Source organism: Schistocerca americana, chromosome 3 (assembly GCF_021461395.2).
Source record: "Schistocerca americana isolate TAMUIC-IGC-003095 chromosome 3, iqSchAmer2.1, whole genome shotgun sequence".
NCBI lineage: Eukaryota > Metazoa > Arthropoda > Insecta > Orthoptera > Acrididae > Schistocerca > Schistocerca americana.
This window is the reverse complement of record NC_060121.1, coordinates 932,587,936-932,607,666: the sequence shown is the minus strand read 5'-3', so window position 1 is coordinate 932,607,666 and position 19,731 is coordinate 932,587,936. Positions and strand designations below refer to the sequence as shown.

At 39.5% G+C, this 19,731-nt stretch overlaps 1 protein-coding gene across 2 annotated transcripts in view; it reads left to right on the top strand.

Annotated features, from left to right (window-relative positions):
* Positions 1–19,731, top strand: part of LOC124605749 (beta-alanine-activating enzyme) — a 169,807-nt gene that overhangs the window by 59,455 nt on the left and 90,621 nt on the right. For both annotated transcript variants that reach the window (XM_047137629.1, XM_047137628.1), the window contains exon 5: positions 7,190–7,278. In XM_047137629.1, the coding sequence (XP_046993585.1) occupies positions 7,190–7,278 (89 nt within the window). The remainder of the gene's footprint in view (positions 1–7,189; positions 7,279–19,731) is intronic.

The following is a 19,731-nucleotide window of genomic DNA, read 5'->3' as shown; positions in this document are numbered from 1 at the left end:
GTAGTGTAAGAGACCAGACATTTCCTCTGTTTGTATTGTTACATTATTGAAACTTCGTGGTAGATTAAAACAATGTCCCAGACTGGAACTTGAACTCTGAACATCTGCATTTTGCCGGCAAATGCTCAACCTTTGAACTATTCAAGCGTACCTCATGATCTGCCCTCACAGCTTCACTTCCACCAGTACCTCTCTCCTGCTTTCCAAACTCCACAGGAGTTCTCCTGAATGTTGCAAATACATGGATTAGCCACTGTCTGGGGCTTGTTTCTAGAGTGAAGAGAACTTCTGTGAACTTTGGAAGGTATGAGATAAGGTACTGGTGGCAGTAAAGCTGTGAGGGTTGGTTCTGTGTCATCGCTGGGTTGCTTGAGACTAGAGCATTTGCTCGCAAAAAGCAAAGATAATGGGTTCAAGTTCCTGTCCGGCACACAGTTTAATCTGACAGGGAAATTCAAACCAGCGCACACTCCTCAGCAGACTGAAAATTCATTTTGTAATTGTGTGATTAAATATATCATCATATAGGACTCACATTGAAAGTGCATGTTCATTGTTATACGGTTTAATCTGAAAAAAAAAATATATATATATATAGTTATATGCTAATACACCAGTGGCAAGACACAATGGCTTCATTGTATGGTGGCAGTCATAATGATATTTACAAAAGTGCCACTGAAGTGGAATTATTGAACATGGTTTTCAGGAACCACTAGTCTGGAATCTGAATCAAGAACAGTTGCCAAAATTAGTAATTTGGCAGTTGATATCCTCAATGTAGCATAACAACTTAAACCACTTAATAAAGCAGATTGTGAACCAGCTAGGTTCCTTTTGTAGTATACTGATGCAACAGCTCCATTTTCATTAATCGTATACAACCAGTCACTTGTTGAAAGATCTGTACCTAAAGCCTGAAAAATTGTACAGGTGTTATCACTATACAATAAAGAAAATAGAAACAATGTGGTGAATTACAAACCCATGTAATTGACATTGATTTTTAGTAGTATTTTGGAACTTGTACTGTGTTTCAGCTTATACTGTGTTCCAACATTAGGAAATATCGTGAAGAAAATGATCTTTTGAGATGTAATGAGTGCGGTTTCGCACAAAATAATCGAAATCTCTTGACGGGGATGTCATGTTGATTTCATGTTTCTAGATCTCCAGAAGACTTTTAACACCATTCCTCCCAAATGGATTCAATTCAAATTGCATGCCTATTGAATACTGTCTCAGTTGTGCAGTTGAATTTGTGGTTTACTTTCAGAAAGGTTACAGCTCATAGTAATTGACGAGAAGTCATCTAATGAAACTCAAGTGACATCTGGGGTTCCTCAAGGGAGTGCTTGTGGGCCTCTGTTATTCTTAATCTGTATATACAAGGGAATCTGAGCAGCTGTCTCGAAATGTCTGCAGACAGTGCTGTCGTTTACACTGTCTATAAAGTCACCAGAAGATCAGACAGACATAAAAAATGATGTAGGCAAGATGCCTGCATTGTGTGAAAAGTGGTCATTGTCCCAAGACAATAAAAAATGTGAGGTCCTCCACGTAAGGACTAAAAAAATTCCTTTAAACTTCAGTCACACAATAAATATTTTAAATTTAATGGTTATAGATTTAACTAAATATGTAAGGATTACATCTACAAGCAACTCAAATTGAAACCAAGACGTAGAAAACATTGTGGATAAGGCGAATCAAATACGGTGTTTTATTGGCAGAACACTTGCTACAAATCTGTTAAAAATCTTCTATACAATGATTGTTCATCCTCTTGTGGAGTATTGCTGCATGGTATGGGATCCTTGCTAGGTAAGACAGATGGAGGACATTGAATAGTTCAAGAAAGGGCAGCTCATGATGTATTATCACTAAAAAGACAAAATAGTGTCATGCGTATATTGTGCAAGTTGTGGAGACAATCATTAAAATGAAGTTTCATAATTGATGCCATGTCTCAGGAACCATCATCTCAGTTGTTACAAAGAATGAAAAAACACCGTCTTGATCACTATTTCTTTTGTTGGGGAATGATCTAATTAAATGACACCAAGGAGTTAGGGACACAGTATTCCGATTACCACCAGGAAGCCACACAGCTGATGACACAGATGACCTGCAGAATGCGTGTGTCATTACCTCAACATGTGGCAAGGCTCCCATAATGACATGTCAGTGCAGCATTGTGCCAACTGATGGTGCAGTCCTTTGCTGCCAGCCAGTAAATTGAACAGTCACCAGGATGTGATTTATATGAATCAGTTGAACTACCAGGGACAGGTTTGAGCCAATGTCTGTACACAGTGGCTGCAGTGCTGCTGGACCCTCCAGCATCTGCTGGACGGCTGTTGTCATCATCAGACTGCTACCCGTATGCTGAGGATGTGTTCAGTGCACTGTGCCGCCACATCTCTGTGCTGCTACTCAGCGCAGCATTACGGGCTTCGTCAACCATCACCAGCTCAGCCTCAGGGCCTTGTCCACCAGCACCCAGTATGTCAGAAGAGCCAAGCAGCCACATTGCCACCAAGAGTGTGTGCCACTGTGGAGTATAGCTCCCTGGCTAGGCCATGGATCACAGAAACGTTGATTGATGCCAGGCTGCACCACCACATGAGGTCACATATCTGTAGCTGCTCAAAGTTTGTTGTACAAATAAAGAGTTGTCAGGCACAATGTCTGTCTTGCTGCAACCATCTGACCTCTGCTGATACACTCCTGTAGCCCATGCCTGCCCAATACACAGATGGGGAGCCATAGCCATCCTGGCTGTCAGAAGCATGGGTCTTGTATCACCCCCGTACTGGTCACCTCATTAAGGAACAACAATCCGGTGCAGCTTGGCACAAGTTACAGGAACTCCATACGATTAGCATGGTGTAGTGTATTTATTTTGTGGCCTGCAATGTAGAGTTGTGAACAGATTTCAGAGAATAATTTTAAGTAACTGAATAACATCACTTTTATGTAACTTGTGCGATGGAAGCAGCGCACGGCTGGAAAGTTGTCTGGAGGCATGAATGTTATGCATTCCATGTCGAATTGGTTTTTGCAGTGACACCTCATGACAATGAAGGCATTACATTGTGATGTAAGTAATACATTTGCAACCAATGCAAATACTGTTTATGAATCATGTGTGTGTGTGGTGTGTGTGTGTGTGTGTGTGTGTGTGTGTTTGTGTGTGTGTGTGTGTGAGATTCAGTATATATCGGAGGCTGACAGAAGTGGCACAAATTAAAGAAAAAATAAGGAAAAACACATATGTTGCACTTATTTAGCTTGTGTCACAGCACTCCTCCTGTGAAGCTTAGTGAGCAATGTGATGCATTGTTGAGACTTATTGCCACAATTCTTTGCTGTGGGCTCTTTATGGCAGACTTCTTCTGTGTGCCACACAAAGACACGTGTCTACATGTGGGTTTGATTCAAGGAAGGCAGAAAGCTGGAAGATGAGTCATCTGCTGCTCTGCTGAAAGAAGTACTATATGTAAACAAAGCAAAATTGCTGAAGTAGTTTTTCAGAAACATTTTACTTGTAGCATAAAAAATAAAACACTACATATTTTGGATTCATGTGTTTTTTTGCTATGGTATTGTTCCCAAATGACTACAGGGAACCTACCTGTTAAATATTTCATTATTTCAAATTATAAGTCTCACATCACAGCCTATTGATGAGGTGGTTGTCTTTTTTCGTATTGGTCTTGTTTATTATTATACTTTAAAGATGAGTAAATCTCTGCCCATTGTTTAAAGAATATGCAGTGAATTAAGAGTGCAAAGTGCAGTTGGTAATCTGAGGGAAGCAGGAAGTGACACTCTGAAATAAATGCTAGGTTAAAAGACAAAGTGAATGAAAGTGACCCAGCTAAGATTCAATCACCACAACTTTTAGGTTTCCAGCTGCACACACTACCACTAGACTGCCACACTAGATACAAGTGAAATTCTGCTTCTGCATTCTCTCTCTCTCTCTCTCTCTCTCTCTCTCTCTCTCTCTCTCCTGCTCTTTCAAGTTATTTCAGCTGTTTGGTAGGTGGCAGTTGCATTGTTTTCACAATTTCACTTGAATTCATCATAATTCAAACAATTTGTATGACATTTGTATAAATTATGTATAAAAACCTTCTTCATAAATCTGTGCATCAATTAGTAAAAACTGGATAAAAATCCATACAGCAGTTCCTGAGATTAGGCTGCAATGGAGATGGACACAAGCAAGCGACTTCAATTCACATATATGTAGAGATTACTGGTGGTGTTCTGCTCAGCAGATCATCTACAGATTTGCCACTGTGAAGTACAGTTTGCTGACATACCACTACTTTGAAGTGTGAAGATGGTCTGCTGTGCAGATTGAAACTGATTATTATTAATAAAGGAAATAATGATCCAGACGGAGCTTCTTCATTCATTAAAACAAAGGGATTCTTCATTGCAGCAAGATCTTTTCACAAAGTTTCAGACACCAGCTTGCTTTTCTGAATGCCAAAATGTTTTGTTAACTATCACATACGTATTTGAGATATGATCATTGTAATAAAATGAGGGAAATCAGAGCTCTTACAGAATGAGTCTGGTGTTCATTTTTCTCCCTTGCTTTTCAAGAATGGAATGGTCAAAAAATAATCTGAAATTGGTTCTATGAAACCTCTGCCATGTACATAAATTGAATGGCAGAGTAGCTGTGTAGATTCAGATGAAATGACAAGAGGAGATAAAATGTGGACAGGTGTCAGTCTGTGGCTGCCTATGTCGATTGCTTCTATTCATTTCTTCTATTATTTTGTGGTTCTCAGGTGCAGGTAGTTTAGAGGCTGTCAGAGGTCAGCAAATGGCTAATTGCACTTTGTACACATGGGCAGCTATCACATACATGTACACTCCCACATGTAGTGGATATGACTTGTTTTCTGCAGAAGCATTAACGGTAATATTTGGGTATTCCTCATGGTTGAAGGGACAAACATAAACAAATATCATACTTAGAAAGTTGAAAAAAATAATTCTGACAGTTTTTCTCCTAATTATCATGAGTAAGTAGCATTTGCCCTGAATATCTTGAATACATACCATTGTAGCATACACAGTCACCTGATAAAGAACACTGTGCAGTAGTGAATGACAGTTAGTTTTCATTTTACTTTATAGAATGATCTCCAACCTTGGGGTGCTTTTATGAATTAACAATGGTTTATCTATCAGTTGAGTGCAGCTAACACTACTTATTGTTTTAGGTGGTAATCAGCTATACAGACTGGAGAACAATTGTGTCATGAAATTTTAACCCTGGATGGCTGATGCCAGTAGGAACCAAAATTACTACTTTTGTTTAGGTCGACAATGCACAATTTTTAAACTACGGAAACTTGGTGCCACGTGTTCCGATTGGCTGTGGGATTGTCCTACTGCCGGATGCTCTGGACAACGCATGACCGCAAATGCTTTGTCTGCCAGAGATCACAATGTATCCAAGGTGGCCTGCAAGCTCTGTGGTAGCACGCCAGCCTTCCATTCTGGGGGTCTGGGAGCAAATCTGCCGGGGTCTCGACACATCCATTGTAGTTTCATGATAAGAAGTACTGGGAACAAAACTGTCAACAGCTGTTAGTTTGGTATAGAAAGTCTTTTACAAATTGTGTAGGGCCTGAAAAGGGCCTTTTTGTAACTAGGACATTGTTTACTTAAAGTAGGTGCTCAAACTGGCGACCCTCTAACATGACATAAACTTGGTGATGTTGAACAGTGTTTGGCTGAACTCTTTCAAAGATTCCTGGCATTGCCCTGATGTGATGGGTGGCTTGTTGAATGTGATCCATTGACATATCTTCATTTCTAGGTGGTTTGCATCTGGGTGGGTGAACTAAAATCTTGAAGAATCCCCACAGGAAAAAGTCCAGTGGTGTGAGGTTTTGTGATCGCGGGGCCATGTCCTCCGAGCACCTCTGCCCATTACCTGGCTGTCGAAGAGTTCATTTAAATTTCTGCGCACAGCACGTCTGTTATGTGCAGGTGCCCCATTATCCTGCAACCACATGCGTAGCCATATGTCCAGGGCAACATCTTCCAGCAGGCCGAGTAGAGTTTCTTGCAAAAAGTGAAGGTAATTTGCCCCAGTAAGTCGAGGAGGTAGACAGACCGGCCCAGTCAGATGGTCAGCCACTATGTCTGCCCCAATGTTGAGCGAAGACTGCTCCTGGTGTCTGTGGACGTACGTGACATGAGGATTTCCCCTTGATGAGTAGTGAACATTTTGACTGTTGTAAAGGTCATCCCGACGGAAGGTGCACTCATTGGTAAACAACACAATGGCGGGGAAGTCGGGATCTTGTGCAACATGTCACAGAAACCACTGGCAAAACCCTAGCCTGTGTTCATAGTCTGCCACAGGATTTAGGTCCTGGACAGGGTGAAAACTAAATGGATGCTGGCCATCATGCCTCAAAACCTCCCAGACTAACCGATGAGTGAGACCCATCTCATGTCCAACCACTCGAGTGCTTGTCGTAGGTGCTTCCTCGAAGTGCTCAAGAACAGTCTTCAAATGCAGCATCCCAATGTGTTCAAGGTCTTCCAGCATCACCATGATATCCCGCTAAAGAGCCTGTGTTGCCAAGTTGCCAGTGAATTGCTGTAAATGTTTGCGAGTGTGGGTGGAATCTTGCTGGGTACTGTTCCTCACACAACTGTCGAGCTTCATGCGCATTGCCGTCATCTAGTCCATAAACTAAAACCAAACTGCCACCATGCTTACATTGTGACTAAATCACAGGTGACGTGTGTGTGCTCTGAGGTGAAGCTTACATGATAATGCCTCTGACATGAGATGTAGACAAACAGCAAGACATATTCGACACGTGTGTGTATCACGTTGGGGCAGTGATGGAGTGAGGGATCTTTATACGTGTGAACCAACAACCATAGCGCTGCCTGTCAATGGATGAATGGCAACAGGGCAATCCCATGGCCAATCGGAGCATGTGGTGTCAAGTTTCCATAGCTTAAAAATGGTGTGTTGTCAACCTACATTACATTAGTAATTCTGGCATCAGCTATCCAGGGTTAAAATTTCGTGATACAATTTTTCTCCACCCTGTATATTGACAGAAGTGTGTAGTATTCCTTACTGACCGAAATACTTGATGTTACTTCAAAGATCTGTTCCTTCCTCTAGGAAGTTCTCATCGAGTTTGCCTAGTTAATGATGAGCTAGAAAAAGATCTTCCAGCAGTTGTCTTCAGGCCAACAGGGGACATTGTTAAGGTTAGTACGTATGATTCCTTTAATTTTTATTTCTTTAATTTTATTTTTTTATCTGTACTGTTAACCTACTTAACAGATATTGTTTTATTCAGTATCACTATGTATATTGTATAACTAAATTTTTTTGGTGGTCCGGCTATAGGTGTGTAAGGCATCACACTTATATTTCCTCACCTTGCATAAAATATGGTGATAATGAAAATAAGAATTTTATGAGCTTATGTTGCCCAGATTTAAAAACAGGCATACTACATGAAATGGTATAATATGGTAATTTACTGATCTGATCTAATTTCCCCATTTTTTACTTTTATGTTGAAGATAATTAAATACTAACAATAAATAATAATAAAAATTTGAATAAAAAATAACAACATAGAATCCACATGAGATTAAAATGAGCAGTTAAGAATCACATCTCACCTTTTAATTGATCAAATTGTTTGGTACATATGGAATTTGATGTTTAAGTTATCTTGAGCATTTAAGCCATGTCTTAGCTGACTACTGATGTTTGACACTATTAGTGTCCTATACATAATTATATCTAGTCTAGCAAGAGACTTATTATAAGCAATATCACCATTTGTTCAGAGCAGCTTTTGCTGTTACTCTAGGGAAACAAATTTGAGAATGAGAATTGTCAATGTAGTCATTTTTCTTTCTCAAGTCCACTGAGTAAAAATGGCTGAGTTTCTTTTAGGTATACAGTATTAAACATGAATCTTTTGAGGAAGTATATGTACTGGTATGAAAGTTGGTATACCAAGACACTTGAATAACAGGCCAGATGAAGTGCAGGAAATTACCAGTTAGATTGTTCTGATCAACCTTTCCTGAGTTAAGAATGTGAGTAGTGCTAATTTGGAGTTGCTTGTGATACCTTAGCATATGATAGACTCATTCACAAATTGCATTCTGAAAATTCCATTGTGAAAGGGTGCCATCACACATATGGAACAAATCAAGTTATACATTAATCTTCAGAAACAGCCAGTGCTGAAAAATTCTGTGAAGTAAACTAACAAAAGCTGTAGCTGATGTCAATCCACTCTCATTAGCAATTACACATATTGGAAAAATTGAAAACATCTATAAAATTATCTTTTTTGCACAAAATGTAGTCTAGATCGTTTTTTCAGATGCAACAACTGGTTTTGGTTGAATTGGGCCATCATTCAATGTAGAAGTAGAAAAAATAAAAATAAAATCATTCCCCATCACTAAATTATGAAAGACATAAGCCAACTGGACAAAAAATTATACATCATCAGGAGACATCCTCTGAATACCATGTAATGCTATCTGTAACCTTGGTAACAACTGCAAATCAGTGATTAAGGGAGTCCATAAGTTTCTTCAAGTGTGTCAAGTCCAGCTGATTATCCAGGATCCAGCTCGTTACGATTAGATCCTGTAGAGCTACCAGATTATGGGGATGTTGACTGCTGTAGTCCACCTGCTATGCCAAAATAGTTCCAAATATTTTAAATGAAATTAAGATTGGGTAAATTTCAATGACTAAGTAACCGGTTTCATTATCTATTTCATGAGAAAGCTCTTGAATCAACCTTTGCCTGTAATATGCATTTGAGGCAGGGTAGGGTGCCTGAGCATTCGTCAAACAAGGGACATATATGTGCTGCCCTCTTGTGATGATCTTCAGTGATCTTGGAAGATGGGGGTGTCCACAGCAGACTCATCAAGAAGATATAGTAGAAGGGGCAACACTTGACCACAGAGAATGTTGACGTAGCCATTCTGGTTCAACCTAAATCAGTGGGCTCAAGTCGCAATATGAAAAACACTCCAAAACATCATAACATCACCTGTTGTCTTATATACGAGGGTTGTTCAATAAGTAGTGCCCCACATTGTTTTAAAAAGCCATTAATACACATAGACAAACATCCTTGTTGGTGCTTCACATTTGATGTTTGTTCCGTGCGCTGGTGAAGTTTCGAACTGTTCTGCCAGATCGCAGAGCCGTAGTACAGCATCAAGATGGCGTCTACATACCACTCCTGTTACAAGCAGCGTGCTGTTATTGAATCCTTGTGTGCAGAAAAAGAAACTGTGGTGAACATCTATAAATGTTTGTGTGCAGTGAATGTGATGCTGCAGTTGTGGTAGGAGTACATTTGGGAAATGGGTAAGGAAAGTTACAGCCTCAGGAAATGGAGAAACAGAGCTCCATGATCAGCCATGCTTGGAACGTCCTGTCACAGCCATTGCTCCAGACATGCTGAATCATGCGGATGCCATTATTCATGCTGACCAGCACATCACAACTTGACAATTTGCTCTACAGTTGTCGGTCAGCATTGGAAGTGCGTCTGCAATGATCGAGACTCTAGGATATTCAAAGAGGTGCTCACGATGGGTTCCACGAATGCTCACAGCGGACTACAAGATTCAAAGAAAGGCCTTTTCATCTGAGTTGTCAGAGCATTTTGAGACTGGGCCGCTTAAAGATTCTCTAAGGGGAACATACTTTGAAGATGACAAGAGTGTCATCATGCAATTAAAATATTGCTACGCCCCTGCAGGACGAGAGATTTTACCAGCGGGGAATACATGCCACAATGTTGACTTATGGCCATAGAACGTGATGGAGACTATATAGAAAAATATTATATGGACAAGACATGTTGATATATATTGTCACCAAATTCTGACTTATCAATAAATATGTTCTGAGAAAAAAAAATACGCTATTACTTATTGAATGACCCTTGTACATTCACACACTGCACATTAAATGCCTCATTGGGCCATCAGTGCGCTAGACGCCTTGTATTATTTGAAAAGATGCAAATTTGTGATTTGTCAGACAATACTATATGCCTCCAGTCAGATATTGTCCAGTTCCTTTGTTGGAAGTTGACCTATAAGATCCCTTCACACAACTCTTTACAAATCATGTGAGCTGTTGTTTTACTAAATTTTTGACTGTGATTGTGTTACTAGTGGTTCATTTAGCCAGTCTGACCGAAAATTAATTACTCTTCTCCAAAACGTACCACAATTAGTGTGCAAAACAATGTGGATAGCAGATTGTTTCTGTTTGGTCATGTAAATTAGTAATTATGTGTTGTAACAAGGTAAAATCACAGTCACCAGTCCAATTCAGACATTCTTTTAATGAGTAAGGAAATGGTAACATCACCGAAACATGTTTTAGTGTTAAATAAAAAGCATTTGTGTTTGCTCAAGGCGGAACTGCATTCCTATAATAATATATTTACCTGCCATACTGATTAAACACTCTTCTGTGAGACACTAATTAAGCAGAAAATCACTCCCTTTCATTAACAGCTACTAAAATATTCCATGCAGTTTTGAGTGAAACAGCTTCTAACGCAACCGAGGAAGTCATTCTGCAACCCAACTTTTTTTACATAGGTTTCCAAAATTCACAACCACATGTAAATAATCATACACCTTCCACACTTTGCAGACAGTGAAATGCTAAACACAGCTAAATCAGTTATTGTGAATGATTGTTGAATATAGTTAAACAATGGAAAATCCAGGATGGAATGTAACAATATTATGAAAAGGATAGTTGCTATACACCATACAGTGGAGATGCTAAGTCGCAGGTAGGCACAACAATAAAGACTGTCACAAGATATAAGCTCTCTGCCAACAAGGCTTTTGTCAGAAATAGACAACAAACAAACACACACACACACACACACACACACACACACACACACACAAATGCAACTCACACACACACGACCAGTCACCGCTAACTGAAGCCAGACAGGCTGGCTTCACCCGCCAGGGACTATGGTCATGAGTGTGTGAATTGCATTTGCGAAGCCAGACAGGCTGGCTTCACCTGCCAGGGACTATGGTCATGTGTGTGTGAATTGCATTTTCGTCTGAGCATGCGCGCTCGTGTGTGTGTGTGTGTGTGTGTGTGTGTGTGTGTGTGTTGTCAAGTTTTGATAAATGCCGGCATTGGCCAAAAGCTTGTTTTGTGACAGTCTTTTTGTTGTGCCTATCTGTGACTCAACATTTCCGCTATATGGTGAGTAGCAACTATCCTTTTCATAATATTGTTGAATATAATTGTCATAAAAAGTAACTTTTAGATTGCTTGCTATTTGTTTTATGAAATTCAAAACCTATTACAACATTGTGCAACTAACTGCACCACGTAACTAGGCTGTATTGAAAATTTGTTTTTTCTCCTTTTTAATTATGATACAAGGTACATTTTAAGGTTTGAACCAGGAACCTATTATAGATAATATGACTTAGGTCAATAACTGTCTTCATGCACACATAAATTAAACTGTATTTATAAAATAGCATATAAATACTGGGCCAACTGATTTACAATATTAAAAGCAGTACAGTGCCTGGAGGCAATGACTTGGAGCACTGTGTCACTGTCATAGAATATTATGTGATTTTTGTCTCGGCATTTATGTAGCTCAAGTATGGCTCTTCTTCTAATTAACAAATGCCATGGACCATTCTTAACACATTCCATATCTTTACCGGAGGAGCCGATCACCATCTGAGGCAATAATTCCATGTATCTTTATAGATATTAGCCTTGTCACCAAGCTGGGATGTGCTGACTGTGATAGCTGACTATGAACTGTTGCTTTATCCACATTTGACACACACTGTTCATGCACACTATCTTTTTGGTTGGTGTGCTTCATAATGCAGAGGGACTTTTCTCCAGATTTTCCTATCCTGATATTACAATTCTGTCTACCATAGACATGAACCAGTAAACCATGCAGTAGTTTCAGAGATTACATTAGAAATACAGAAATGGCACACATTTAGTACAAAAACAGAAATAAGCATAAACAGCAACAAAATACAGGCAAAACAGTATCTATAAATGATTGTGAAAATTATGAATGATACGATGTGTTGGTGCTGCAAGCTCATTACAGCAGTGTTGCTTTACATGTTGCTGTGAGCAATGGCCTGTTACAAGGTACCCAACTTCAAATACCCATTCCCTCCATTTGCAGTGTTCCTTTGCAAACTGGTTGAGATGGACCTGCACTGAACAACGGTAATTTGTTTCAGGTTTGAAGCCAATTGTCATTGGCAAGGAGTGACATTAGTTCCAGTCCCTGTCACTTATGTTTTTTTTTAATAATTGCTGTATTAGATGACTGTGAGTATTATATCATTCCTTGTAAACAAATTGGACAGTTGTAAACAAGTTGGACAGTCTGCATAGATACACTGACAAAGTGGGGTCACTGGATTCACAGTGTGCTCATGGACATGTCCAAACATGATAGCCCCTTACTGCCGTTCTGTTACATCTCCATGATAGTCCACCTTAATGCATTAATTTCATAAAACTGACTGATACATACACACCACGTCACTGCCATGACCTACGTTAGTGGCGAATGACAGTATTATGAAAAGGATAGACTGCTGCTCACCATATGTTGAGTTGCAGGTAGGCACAACAAAAAAGACTGTCAAACAAATGAGCTTCTGGCCAAAAAGGCCTTCATCCAAATTAGACATATCTCTCTCTCTCTCTCTCTCTCTCTCTCACACACACACACACACACACATACACACGCACAGAGACAGTGGTCATGTGCATGTGACTCGCATATATATGAAGGCCTCTTTGGCTGAAGGCCCACTTGTTTGAGTCTTTTTGCTGTGCCAATCTGTGACTCAGCATCTCCACTGTATAGTGAGTAGCAGGCCCGGGTTTGATTCCCAGCAGGGGACTGTTTGTTATGTGTCCTTCATCATCGTTTTCATCATCATTGACACGAAAGTCGCTGACATGGCGTCATCTAAAAAGACTTTCAATACGGTGGCCGAACCCCGAAGGGGATATCCCGGCCAATATTTCATTTCATTTCATTTCATCTATCCTTTTCATAATATTGTCATTATTCCATCCTGGATTTCCCATTATCAGTAGTGGATGGTCACATGACCATTTGGTACCAGTGGTACCCCAACTACAGTGCTCCAAAGTAACCAGTGTGCTTTTTTGAGGGAGTGGCTAATATTTTCCGCAGTAAGCTTACATAAGTAGATATCCGACATACCCATGAGGATTGTTCGATAAATAAAGGCCCCCCTCCAGAGCCATAGTGAATCATCAGAATGGCATCTACACAAGGCAGTACAAACAGTTTGCCGCAATTGAATTCGTGTAATGGGGAGAAAACAGTTGAACTGTAGCTGTTTTTTCAAATATGGGGTTATTATTATATTTGGGTAAAAGTAGTTTGACTGCACCTCCCAGATAGCTGAGTGTGTTAAAGTGCCAGTTCCAGAATGGGAGGTGCACCAATTCCGATTCGTATCCGCTCTGCGGATTAACGATGAGGGTTAATGTGCTTGCAGCCTGGATGTGGGTTTTATACAATTTCCTACATTCCACTTGCTGAATACTGGGCTGGTAACCCTCCTTTACACAATTCACAAACATTTAGAAAACTTTCACTCATTTTTATATGGATAACGCTACATGCAGACGGTTGAGGTACACATCTTCCATTCTGTTGGGTTATGGGGTGGTGCCAGGAAGGGCAACAGGCCACACCTTCAATTAAATGTGCCAAATTTGTTACTAAACATGCTGATCCTGTATTGATGTGGGACAAAGGTACAAGAAGAAGAAGTAGTAGTTTGACCTTGTACTTTTCACAGTGATCTTCTGGACTTCATCACCATAGCTGTAATAACAGCTGATACGTCTAGATATGACTCTGACAGGTGACACATACGTAAACATCCTATCTGATCACCTGCATCCATTCATGTCCGTTGTTCATTCTGACGGACTTAGGGCATTTCCAGCAGGACAGTGTAACACCTCACACATCCATAATTGCTACAGAATGGCTCCACAAACACTCTCCTGAGTTTAAACACTTCTGCTGGTCACCAAACTCCCCAGATGTGAACATTATTGAGCATATCTTGGATGCCTTGCAAAGTGGTGTTCAGGAGAGATCTCTACCCTCATACGGATTTATGGACAGCCTTGCAGGATTGATGCTGTCAACTCCCTCCAACACTACTTCAGACATTAGTCGAGTCCATGCCACATCGTATTGTGGCACTTCTGCATACTCGAAGTGGCTATACATGATATTATGCAGGTGTACCAGTTTCTTTGGCTGTTCAGTGTATATATGCCAACAGAAAACTCAGTGTTAAAGAAACTGATTTAAAAAGCTGTTCTATGGACCAAGATTTAGAGTTGGCTGCTTTGGAGTTATTAGATCTTAATCTAATTGTTGTCTCAGTATACAATTCTTCAAATGGAAACTTTGAAAATTTTCTCAGCCAAATGGAATTGTGGTTGTGCTACTTAATGCACTTGAAATCAAAAATTGCATTGCTTGGTGATTTCAGTGCACACTTTGGTGAAGAAAGCATCAAGGAGAGAGAATTTATGAACCTAGTAGTCAGTCACAGGCCATCTGTAGCAAACCATCTACCAACCAGATGTGATTCCTGCCTTGACACTGTGATCATAAACCTAAATACTGGGGAACATGAGACTTCTGTAGTTGACCCACTGATCTCTGACCACAGTGCGTTAATTATGGAAATATATACAAAAAGAGATCAAAGCTGCATTCTAATTAAGTATTCACAAAAAGGGTCATGAATAAGGGAACATTGAAAGCTTTTCAGACAGCAGTATCTGCAGTAAAGTGGCAGCCTGGATTGCCAGAAATGATGGTGACTGATACATTTGAAGAGTTTTCTTAGATCATGAAAGCCAAAGCAGCCTGGATTGCCAGAAATGACGGTGAGTGATACATTTGAAGAGTTTTCTTAGATCATGAAAGCCAGATTTGACTATATCTATCCACAGAAGACCAACAGTGCCCTAAAAAGAGCAGGTCACAACACACCCACAGTGTGTGTGTGTGTGTGTGTGTGTGTGTGTGTGTGTGTGTGTGAGGGGGGGGGGGGGGAACCATGGTATACTGATGAATTGAAAAAATTAAAATGCATAATACTATTGTTTCGTGATCACTACAATACAGCAACAGATTCCAATGCAAAGGAAGTGTTCTACAGCAGATATTTACAAGCAATAAGACATTATAGAAAGAGTGTAGAAGAAAGCAAAAGGAAAAGCAATCATAGGTTTACTGAAGGAGCTCACAACCCATAAAAGGTAGCCTGGGATCTGATCATTGAACACAGGAAGAAAACCACCTCTGCCTTAAACTTGTGTAGTACAGATGCCTTTAATAGTTATTTTATTGACATTGTGAGAAACTCTTATAAGTACAATCTGAAACCTCAATATAGACTCTGCAGCTGTTGTAATAAATGAGAAGAGATGCACCATGATGAACTGGAGGGAATTACAAAAAAATGAAATAATAAAGATTGTAAAATCTTATAAACCTTCTGGTAGTCATGATATGTATGGGATGTCTACTAATGTCCTCAAGTAAATTATGTATGAAATTGATGAACCATTAACTATGTTAATTAATAAGTGTTTCACTGCTGGTGTATTTCCAGATATTCTGAAACTTGCACGGACAGTGCCAGTTTATAAAAAAGGTGACCCAGCCATGGTAGCAAGCTTCAGACAAATCTCAATCATTCCAGTCGTTGCAAAAGTCACTGAGACTGCAGTGAAATACAAAATATCAAGTTACTTTGAAATTAAAGAATACTTCACAGATGCACAGCATCGTTTCTATAAAGGCAAATTTACAACAGCAGCAGCACTAGATCTGGTTGCTAGGTTAGAGTTTTGAGAACAAAGAATCTGTAGCACTAACACTTTGTGACCTTAGTAAGGTGTGTGACTGTTTTCCTCATAAGGTACTCCTAAACAAGCCCAGTAAATGTGGAGATGGAGCTACTGTTCTGGCAGCCCTCAAATCTTATCTGGAAAACAGAAAACAGATCGTATTAGTCCAAGGAGGACTATCCTGTGAATGGAAGGTGGAATACGGTGTGCCACAGGGATTGGTAATGGGCCCCCACCCATTCCTATTATTTGTAAATGATTTAAGCTCTCATGGACAGTACTTGCAATTTGCAGATGACACAATTCTGTACTGCAAAGGCATTGATGCCAGCAAGGCTCAAGAAGAAGTAGATGCTAGAAGAAGTTGTTATAAAAAAATGAAAATAAATGAAGAAAAAACACAAAAATTTGTACGTAGCCTCATACCTCTAAACTGCAGGAACTGTGAAGCTTCTTGGGGTTATGGTGGGTAGTAAACTCACTTGGCAAGAACACACTACATATGTTTGTGACAAACTGTCTCAAGTCGTATACTTCCTGAGGAAACTGAAGCATGTGATATCTGACCAGAATCAGCTGATGGTATGTTATTCACCGTTCCACAGCCATGTCAGCTATGGCCTGTTACTAGGATCATAACATCAAGGAGGAAACTGGACCACTGCAAACTGATCTTCACACATATAGGAGTGATGATATTAAGTCAGTGTGTCTCCACCTGTCTTATGTATGTGAAAGAAAACCATGAAATGTTCACCAATAGGATTGACATGACAATTATAATGTGTGCAATAATGAAGACAGGCATCCCAAGCTGTCAACTCCGTGACATGGGACAGTTTTCCAACAGTAGCTGTGAAAATTTTCAACCATCAAAATACTAAATTGCAGTCCCTGGACTTCATGAAATTTTGAGGAAATATGTCACAAAATCTATGCCAAAAACCACAGTACAATTTAAATAAGTTCTTTGACCATGAAACGGCAAAATGGATTCCCTAAACAATGCACTGCCATCTGAAAAGAAGTGAAAATGTACTTGTAAAAAGCTCTCAATCTATATGTCATTAAGTGTTATGCTGTACTTATGCAAATTTGTTCTGTATTATTATGCATACTTTTGCAAATTTTCTACAGTAATGCTTGTGTAATCTTAATCTTATAACAGTAACCGGTCTTCCAATTTTGACTGGCTAACAACATAGCTATGTTAATAGATAGTAATATCACAAAAAAGGGATACAAAATTATTTACTGGTATAGAATTGTGGATGGTATAATATGTGTACGAGATGAACCAACACAGAAAATAAATAAGCAGTATACATTGGAATATTCAGTTCACTATGAAAAAATGAATGTATAAACAAATACACTTCCTGGATACAACAGTAAAGAGAGAAACAATAAGTACAAGTTTGACATTTACAGAAAATCAACATACCCAATTACACATGCCACATCAACTCATGCACAAAGCCACAAACTAGCAGTTGTTCAACACATGACAGACTGTCTAAATAAAATCCACTCAGCAGAAAAAACTTTGAAAATGGATTAGAAGCAATATAGCTCGCAGCCAGACACAGTGGGTACATCACACATACAGTACAGTGACTTGATGACAAAATCAAAACACAGCTAAAGAAAAATTAAAACAGATAGAGGGCACAAGCACCCCAAATCTTCACAATCAATACAGTCACTACAGTACACACAAACATACAGAAGACAAACACGTACGACTGGACTAACAAATTAATGTACATACACAGTTCAACGCACAGGGTGGCAAACATACTGAAGAAACAAGGATCACACAAAGCATGCAAACAACAAAAACTTTCTAGTCACATTTACTCACACACTATAAAAACCAGATAAATACCATAGAGCTGGGCTGGCAAATAAAGTATACCAATTAGAATGTCAAATTTACAAGTCAGTGTATCTGGGAATGACAAATGGAAATTTCAAAACTAGATACAAATAACACATAAGAAGGTGGAAGTATGAAAATACCAATTCCACCTTCACAAAACAAACAAAGCATAAACATGGACCATCCAACAAGGAACAAAATGTTAAAGTTATCAGAATGAACAGTCACAACAGAAAACTCTCAATATTGTAGGAAAATTTTCACGTTCAAAGAATCCTTGCAAAGAACAAAATAGTAACAAATGACTAAATTAATATAAGTAACAACTCACTGATCAAGTGATAACAAATTGGGATTAGAACATTACCAGGCTAAATAGCAACTCACTCAATCTCCTTTCTTCTGACAATTCCGTCCACATTAAAAGTGTGTGCATGCATACGAGGTGTGGCTAGAAAAAACCGGACTAGTACTGGTGAAACAATAAAACGAATGCAATAAGGCTGAAAGTCGCGTGGCCTGTCACGTGACTCTCGCTCCACCTACTGCTCGAGTTTCATCTGCCTCCTGCACTCAGTCTGCCCGTGGTGTCTGTTTTAAGTAGTTGACGTTTTGTCTGTGCGTCGGAAAATGTTGAGTGTACAGAAAGAACAGCGTGTTAACATCAAATTTTGTTTCAAACTAGGAAAATCTGCAAGTGAAACGTTTGTAATGTTACAACAAGTGTACGGCGATGATTGTTTATCGCGAACACAAGTGTTTGAGTGGTTTAAATGATTTAAAGATGGCCGCGAAGACACCAGTGATGACACTCGCACTGGCAGACCATTGTCAGCAAAAACTGATGCAAACATTGAAAAAATCGGTAAACTTCTTCGACAAGATCGCCGTTTAACAATCAGAGCAGTGTCTGAGTTAACATGAGTTGACAAGGAAAGTGTTAGGCAGATTCTTCATGAAAGTTTCAACATGAACAAAGTGTGTTCAAAAATGGTTCCAAAGTGTCTCACAATTGAACAGAAGGAACGCCGAAGAATGATTTGTTCTGACATCCTGGAAAACATTGAAAGTGATCCCACCTTCTTACAAAATGTTATTACTTGCGATGAATCGTGGTTTTTTACTTACGATCCCGAAACTAAACGCTAATTGATGCATTGGAAAACTCCTGGTTCTCCACGACAAAAAAAAGCACGAATGTCAAAATCGAAATTCAAGGCAATAATGATTGTTTTTTTGACATCAAAGGGATTGTGCTCATTGATTGGGTACCAGAGGGACAAACAGTGAATCAGCATTACTACATTAGCGTCCTGGCTACCCTACGTGAGCGAGTACGGAGAAAACGGAACGATTTGTGGAGAAAAAAGTCATGGATCCTTCACCAAGACAATGCCCCAGCTCACAATGCGTTGTCAGTGAAGACGTTTTTGGCAAAACACAACATTCCCATCTTAGATCATCCACCCTACTCACCTGATTTGGTCCCCTGTGACTTTCTTCTTTTCCCTAAAGTCAAGTCAGCTTTGAAAGGAACTAGATTTGAGACTGTTGAAGCAGTAAAAGAAAAAGCGACGGAAGTAATGTGTGGACTTACCGAAAATGATCTGCAGCATTGCTATGAACAGTGGAAAATTCGTATGGAGCGGTGTAGAGACCGAGGAGGAGAGTACATTGAAGGAGATAACATGAAATTGTAAATAATTGTAAATAAATGTTTTTTCCAGCATCAGTCCGGTTTTTTTCTAGCGGCACCTCGTATGCATGCGCACGCGTGTGCGCGCGCACACACACACACACACACACA